The 8,149-nt window shown below is 35.1% G+C and overlaps 1 protein-coding gene across 1 annotated transcript; it reads left to right on the top strand.

Moving 5' to 3' along the window:
- The first annotated feature begins 1,158 nt into the window (after positions 1-1,158).
- On the top strand, positions 1,159-5,955 carry LOC142616867 (ras-related protein Rab7-like). Its single transcript, XM_075789627.1, has 7 exons — positions 1,159-1,386; positions 2,083-2,109; positions 2,229-2,328; positions 2,846-2,992; positions 3,069-3,149; positions 3,554-3,699; positions 5,584-5,955. The coding sequence occupies exons 1-7, from the start codon at positions 1,334-1,336 to the stop codon at positions 5,648-5,650; spliced, it is 621 nt and encodes a 206-aa protein (XP_075645742.1). The 5' UTR covers positions 1,159-1,333; the 3' UTR covers positions 5,651-5,955.
- Positions 5,956-8,149: the final 2,194 nt, after the last annotated feature.

The following is an 8,149-nucleotide window of genomic DNA, read 5'->3' as shown; positions in this document are numbered from 1 at the left end:
TTTTAGCCAATTTAGTATATAAACTTTGGTATTATAGCAAATAGACTTCATTAACTTTTATTTTAACCAATTTGTATATAAACTTTGGTACTATTGCAAATAGACCCCTTTATCTTTTTCTTGTCAATTTAGTACATAAACTTTGATAATGTAATAATAAGATCCCCTTGAAATTTTTTCCCCCATCAATTTAACCACTTTTTGCACCAAATAATTTAAAAAATGAAAATGAAGGGGTCTTACTTAAACAACATAAAAGTTTATGGGTCTGTGTGTCACGATATCAAAGTTTATATACTAAATTAGCTAAAATAAAAGTTAAGATTGTCTATTTGTTACAATATTAAAGTTTATGTACTAAATTGGTTAAAATAAAAGTTTACAAGGTGTAAGAGCAACTACCCTACAATTTTGGGGGTGTCTAAGCATTTTACCCCTATTAAATTATTATTCTCTCCTCTCAAGTCTCAAGTTCAACCTCCCTCTCTACTCAATTATTTTGGGGAAATATTAACAAGCATTGTGCGGTACTTATTAAAATTTCCCTTTTTGGATCTCACTTAAAAAAAAGGAAAAAAATTGTCAAAAAAATTGCCAAACGAGATAATAAAAAATTACCAAAAATTGCCCAAAAAATCTAAAAGACTGTCAAAAACTGTGTTGCTAATGGCACCTTAGTGTGCGATTAACACAACCCATTATTTTGTTATAAATTCCGAGTTACCGAACTGGCCTATGGGCAGAAAAATCAGCCAATGGCTTGCCACATTGAGCTATAATCAGGTTATCCACAGGCCTTAATATAGTGCAGGCCAGGACACCCATTAGCCCGGTGGGTTACTAGACCGATAGGTATATGTAAAAGCTTAGGGCCTTGAACTTGGTGTTAGAATTCAAGGCCCAAAAACATTTGCTGTCAGGGACTGAGATTGCTATTTTTGTTTTTCATGGATCATAATAGACTAATAGTATCACAGACAGTTAGACACAGACACAGACACAGACACAAACACAAACACAAACACACGCACGCAAAGCAATCCAAAGTACCCTTCTTTTGTTTTGTGGCTCTGATCTGAGGTCTTAGACTTTAAGACAATGGAGACTGGTAGTTGCTAAATTCCCTAATAATTATCTGATTACAATTAATTATTAATTATTAATTTCCCAACAAAAACCTTCACGTTGCACTTGCATATTCGGCAATTAAAAAACAAAAACCTGAAAGTAACAAAATTTTCTCTGTTCTCACAGAGAAAGACTTTCCAAAACTCTAGTTTTTCAAAGACAAAATTAGTGGCCTTTCTATTTTCTAAGTTTCAATTTCAAATTAATGGCTTCTCGGAGGCGTATGCTTCTCAAGGTCATAATCCTCGGAGACAGCGGGTGAGTCTTTTTTTTTTTTTTTCGGTAAAACATCGTTTTTCATTGTGTTCTCAAGAAAAACAAAAAGAATTGAATTTTGAAAACTAATATTTGGAATTTTTTTTGGGGTTCTAATAAGTGAGGCAAAAATCTATAATTTTCTACAGGTTTTAATAGGAATAAAATCTGGAAATTATATTCTCATTTCTTAGCTGGCATTATTTTCATACTAATAATAATGGTAACAGAGGTTAAGTCTGTGTTTGGTTGTGCAGAAAATTATGAAGTACAGGAAAGAAATGCTTGTGACTTTTTATTTTATTTTATTATTACTTTTTTTATTCTTTGCTCTACGAGAAAAGAATTTTCCAGCTCAAATATACCAGCTACATGTGAAATGGGTGCATATGGATGTTGTGCTCAACCTGGAATACAATCACGAAGTTGAAAGTACCAGAAATTCCTAGAGGCATACCATTAGAAAAACTTTCATGATCTATTAGATATATATGAAGAAAATGATAAAACATGAATTTCAATATAATAAGCTTTTCATCACTTACTTTAATTTTGTTCTGAGCAACCAAACATATGGCATATGGGAGCTGTTTTATGCTCCATTACGAGGAGCTTTTTATGTCTCTTCAATTGTATTTGAGTGATTTTGTTGGTGCCCATTTCATGAAATGTCCTCTTGTTGTTTGTGAACTTTGGCAGGGTTGGGAAGACATCTCTGATGAATCAGTATCCTGTAACTTGCTATGCGCTCACATGCACACGCATATAATACATGTACACGTTATTGCAATTTATGTTGTGTTATTGCAATTTATGTTGTGATTAGCCTTATACTCGTTATTTAGATATGTGAATCGTAAGTTCAGTAATCAGTACAAAGCAACCATTGGAGCTGATTTCTTGACAAAAGAAGTGCAGTTTGAGGATAGACAATTTACATTGCAGGTTAGCTATCATCTCAATTCTCAAATCTTATGTGTAAGTAAGCCCCACTTTTTTAGTTGGTGCTTTGTCAGTTTCTACAGAAATAGAATCATTTTGTGGATATCAGTGGGAGCAATCAGTGAAGAATGTGTTCTGTGGCTTAGTCAATCAGATAGAATGATTCTTCTGTGTTTTTATTGTATATGATAAATGTTTGAAATAACTGGGAACTTCAGTGGTCCAGCCTTTGCACCAACTACCAATACTACTGTGCTTTGCAAGCTTAGAATGGTGTTGATGAAATTTTAATAGATTTACAGATAGTTCTTGGTGAAAACATTTTTGGTTTCCTGGGTGTTGTTGACTTCAATATGAAAATTTTATAGTGAAGGTTGGACTACTTCTGCAAAGTTTGGGGCTTGAAAATTTAGAGATTTTTTTTTTAATCCTGGGAAAGAAAACGTCTAGAACCACCCTCTACCCAAACTACATTCCCTTTCTCATTTTAGACTGACTCTGTGAACCTATATACTTTCAGATATGGGATACAGCTGGGCAGGAAAGGTTTCAAAGTCTTGGTGTGGCATTCTACCGTGGAGCAGACTGTTGTGTTCTAGTCTATGATGTGAATGTCATGAAATCATTTGATAACCTCAACAACTGGAGGGAGGAGTTTCTGATTCAGGTAATCATTGAACCATCGGCATTTGACAAATGCGTATCAGTGACTGAATGCTTTCCTAATTGGGTTTGATTTTCAGGCCAGCCCTTCTGATCCAGAAAACTTCCCATTTGTTGTATTGGGGAACAAGATAGATGTTGACAGTGGCAATAGTCGGGTGGTAAGATGATTTTCCTATCTTCTTATTCAATTTTCTCCTTTATTTTGAGATGGAATGTGTCATCCAAAGCCAATAAATTAGGAATAAAATGTATATACTATCTATTCCATTAGAGGGCAATGAGGTGTCATGATATAAGCTTTTTAAGTATGTCCCTTTTCTTATATGTGAAACTAGAAATTGTTGATTAGGTATTTGTACAATGGGTCAATAATTGGGCATGCAACCATAAATTTATGGATTTAGTCAAGCCACTCTTTTGTGAATGTCTCTAATTGATAACGATAAGTATATTATATTGGCATTCTGTTTTTTTCCCCCCCCCCCCCCCCCTCTCTTCTTTTTTCCTCCATTTCTCCCCTAATTATGATTTTATATTATGGGCTTCTCATTCTAACTTTCAGGTATCTGAGAAGAAGGCAAAGGCTTGGTGTGCTTCCAAGGGAAATATTCCTTACTTTGAAACTTCTGCAAAAGAAGGTTTCAATGTAGAAGCTGCCTTCCAGTGTATAGCCAAAAATGCTCTTAAGAATGAACCTGAAGAAGATATGTAAGTATTCCTTAAAAATGCATTCCAATTTTGTCTGTGGGGTTCAAAAACATGAAACAAACTAAACTTGCTAAGGATTTAAGATCTACACAATTAATTTCTTACTAGGAGGGGTGAAATCCTACAATGGGAAAATTAGATAGATGATTGGAGATGAAAACAATTGTAAAGGACTCTTATATTGATGAAAAAATCGGTTTCTCGAGGTGTGTACAAAAGTTCTAGAGGAAAAATACAAGTTAGGACTCTTCTCACTTTCTCTCTCTTGTTCTTCCTTAGATTTTTCTGGATCCCCCCTCTTAGTGCCCTCCTCTTCCTTTTATAGCCATTCTTCCTCTTCCTCTAGCTATCCTGCTCTTATAAGGGTTTAGGAGGATATTTGTCCTATCAGTACCTTCTCCTGCCATTTTTTGTTTATGAAAATAGATTTTTGGGGGTGTTTTTACTATTAAGGCCAATCATTCAACATTTAATGTGGCTAACATTAGGTAGGGAGAACTCATTAATGCGGAGGTGACTGTTACATTGGGTTTTGTGTTTTCTTCTACATGTTTCTTGGGGAAGGAGGCGAAAGGGTGTCCTCGGCTAAGCACATGACTGCTTCTTGGTTGAGTTTTGTTTCCTCGGGAATATGGATTTCTCGGATTACCTCGGTAATGGGCCCAAATGGTCTCTTATTGACGGGGGGCTCGATCATCTCATATTGACACATGGGCTGGACCCATTCCGTGGATGGGGCTTCTTGGAACATTCTCTTTGGGTTAAGGTCTTCGGGGCAGATTCAGTCTACTCCCCCACATTGTCTATGTTAAAATTTCTGTGTTATGATCCTAATGTCCTACATGGATTAAGTATAAACTTAACTATGTATTTATTGGCACTTGGGCACCCTCTCCTTGTAAGCCAGTTTTCAAGGGTGACCCTTTTCTTATAAGCCGGTTTTCAAGGGTGAGTTCTACCTATGAGTTTGTAACATTTGGTATCAGAGCCAACTAAGTAATTGGACATAGCTCATTGAGTATGGAATCAAATAAGTTGCAGTTTTGCGGTCAGATCTTGGAGGGGGCGACCTAGAGGCTAGATTAAAATTATTGATAGGTGAGTGGAGTCACCAAAAAGAGAAATGGCTATTATTGGGTCAATGTCGCTAGGGTGAGTCGTCGTGGACGTTAACTGTGGAGTGTGGTGGTATATTATGAATCTAATGTCCTACATGGATTAAGTATAAGTTTAACTATGTGTTTATAAGGTCTTGGTCACCTTCTCCTTGTAAGCCGGTTTTCAAGGGTGAGTTCTACCCATGAGTTTGTAACAATTTGTATCATGTACTACATGAGAGTTGAAGTGCCAATTTTTTTAATTGATGGCTCATTGTGATCAAATAACAAAGTTGAACCACATTGCATAGTTGTGTTTAATGGATCTGCTTGTAAGCGCCTCTTCTCCCCTGAAACACCTCCAGTAATTGAATAACTGTTGGACCTGTTGGACCAAAAATATTTTGTGTGCTTTTTTTTTTTTTTTTTTTTTTTGAACAAGCAGTATCATATTTCCTGATTGATGGTTATGTATGGCGCTTCTCTTAGTTCTACCCCATTGCATGTTTCAAATGTTACAATTGTCTTATTTTCATTTCCAGCAGAATTTTGTTTGGATTTCTAATGCATCATTCTAAAATCACCATGTTTGGCAGAATTTAGAAAGAAGTTTCCTAAGATAAAAGCAGGTCATTATTTTTATTCCAAATACTTAGTTATTTGAATTTGTCAAACCCCCTGTCTGATTCTAGTCCTTAGTTTACTTTTAATATTTCTTCATTCAATGATGAGACATGTTAATATCATGGGGGATGCTAACTATCAATTTTTTCTGTTGATGATGAAGTTACCTCCCTGACACCATTGATGTGGTGGGTCGACAACAACAAAGATCTTCAGGTTGTGAATGTTAGAAGAATATTGAAGAAGTTTCTGAGTCAAGCAAGGGTAATAGGCGACCATGATTCCCCTTCTCCAGTCACCATGAATTAATAATTCACAAAGTTTCTTTAAGGTTCCATATATATTATTAAGTGCTTAAAGACAGGAACTTGATAGTGCTATCTTTATTTTACTTTCCCTTCTCATATGCAAATCCTTTACTCTGTTCCACCTATAGAAGTTAATTGTTTTGTACTGATCCCTGGGATTTGATCCTTCTCTTCTCGTATTACTGGGATGTGCAGTGCTCTAAAAAAATATTGATATCATTTGGAAACTGACACTTCTTTTTCTTTGATGCGTTTGTTAAACAAATTTATGCCATTCTTCTCATGGAGGATTCTGTGCTGTGGAATAGATGCCATGACTTTGGCTACTTAACTTAAAAGTATGATGCATGGGAACATATTGAAACAGAATGACAAAAAACATGCCATTATGGAGTTCTGCTACAAGCTCATGCAGGAAGGTGGAGGTGGCGAAGTGCCATCTGCTTGGAGTACGAACAGGTGAACGGGCTGAGATCCCTATCCTCCATCTCTTTACCTCAAATCAGCGTGCACAAATGCAAGTAAACAGGAAAGATGTTTCTATATAGCATGATGTTTGTTTTTTTTCCTTTTCTTTTAGGATCTAAACCAGGGACAGGCAGGCAAGCCAAACTTGTCAACTTTTATTTAGTCCAAAGCAAATCTGGAAAAATAAGGATTGAGATTTGAAGTAATTGTTAGGACTATTGCATTGTGCTATGGTCCCTATGGGTCTGTTTAGTTGGGGTGATTGAAAAGTGAGAAGATAGAAAATTGGGAGGGGATAGAGGAGTGGGAAGATAGAAAAAATTTTAGTTTTTTTTTAAAGTTTTTTTCATGCAGTTTAGTTGGGGGTGAAAAAGTGGAGGGATGAAAAGTGGGGAGAAGAAGAGTCAAAATAAAATGAAGATAAAAGGATGAAGAAATTGTAAGGTTAAAGTATAAAGTAGTGGAGAGAAAAATAATTAAAAAGGAGAGAGAAAATATTGAAAATAAGTTGGTGATATGTTGTTGATGTGGCTCAATAGTAGCGTAACAACATCAAATGCTATGTTTTAGCTTTTATATATAAATATATATATATATATATATATAGAGAGAGAGAGAGAGAGAGAGAGAGAGAGAGAGAGAGAGAGAGAGAGTAGTAAATGCATGTATAAGCTTTGAAAAAAATGACTATTTATATTGTCAGAGTTTCTTTTAATGTTTCAAATACATAAAAGATGACAGCATAGTATAAATAGACAAATACCACCTATGAAAATTTATAACCTATTTTCTCATTTATCACCTCTGCGAGGATAGAATTATTTTTACCAATCAAATAGTTGAGGAGAAAAAAAGAAGACTAAAAAGCTAAAGGAGAACTATATCAGGGAAAAAAAATCCCAAATTGAAAATATCGTTAACATAATTAAAGAAGACAGGCAATACAAATTAAATCTTCAAGCATTTTGCCCCGGTAGCATAGAATAAAACTCCAACATAACAAATACAGAAAATGAAATACACAAATATGGACCTAATTACATATGCACAAGGCCTTAGGACAAGATCGCACGCAATATCCAGTAGGAAGGAATCAAAGTATGCTGTTGGTTTTGTCCAACCACCCTTAACTGCATGTGTAAACACTTGCAACAAGTAGTTATTGTAGTGCGTTTGTGTTTTCATCAATAGGAATATAAGGGGTTGTCTGGTTGAAAAAAATGTTTACTCATCATCCAAATATCATCACTCATCACTCTATAACTCATTTTCTATAACTCAATAATTCCCAAATATTTCCAAAACCTGGTTTGGCACCTAAAACTCAATTTTGTTTTCAACTTTAAAAACTCACAAACGTGGAACCCACACTCTGACCATGCTACCATTGTTCCACAGCTATGTCTTCTTCTTTATTCAATTTTTTAATAAATAAAAAATTGACTCTTTCTCCCTGTCAGTGTCTTCTTCTTTGAGAGTGGCCACAGGTGAGAGTTTTTTTTTTTTTTTTTAAAGAAAAGAAAAAAAAAATACACTGAAGCAATAGATTTTAGAGAGCAATATCATCTTTCAGAAACAACAACAATGGAGGCTGAGAATGAAAAGTACTGTAGCCGTTGGCTAGGCATTATTCCTCTGCCACGGATGGGACTTAACATGTGGGTGAGTCCACGTAGAATTACAAAAATGTCATCATAACTTAGTTTTCATAACTCAAAAACACTTAAAATTTGTTTTCAGTTTTTATATCTCATTATTCAAAAATGTGAGAATTGAGAGATGGAAACAAAACTTGAAAACAAATCCAAACAAGCTGCATCTTTGTGGATCTCATTATTTTTGAGTGATGAGTGACGAAAATTGGGTGATGAGTGATGTAAACATCAAAATCCAAACAGCCCCTAATTGTCTGATGATATACCATGTAGAGATAAGCGGAGGTCACCCACTCCA

This window comes from Castanea sativa, chromosome 1 (assembly GCF_040712315.1).
Source record: "Castanea sativa cultivar Marrone di Chiusa Pesio chromosome 1, ASM4071231v1".
Lineage (NCBI taxonomy): Eukaryota > Viridiplantae > Streptophyta > Magnoliopsida > Fagales > Fagaceae > Castanea > Castanea sativa.
The sequence above is the reverse complement of the archived record's forward strand: the minus strand, read 5'-3'. Positions and strand labels throughout refer to the sequence as shown.

What these genes read in the sequence shown, in the direction of transcription:
- LOC142616867 (XM_075789627.1), top strand. Translation starts at nt 1,334, where the DNA reads ATGGCTTCTCGGAGGCGTATGCTTCTCAAGGTCATAATCCTCGGAGAC. An exon ending in ATAATCCTCGGAGACAGCGG is followed by an intron (nt 1,387 to 2,082) that starts GTGAGTCTTTTT and finishes GAACTTTGGCAG; the next exon opens with GGTTGGGAAGACATCTCTGA. An exon ending in AAGACATCTCTGATGAATCA is followed by an intron (nt 2,110 to 2,228) that starts GTATCCTGTAAC and finishes CTCGTTATTTAG; the next exon opens with ATATGTGAATCGTAAGTTCA.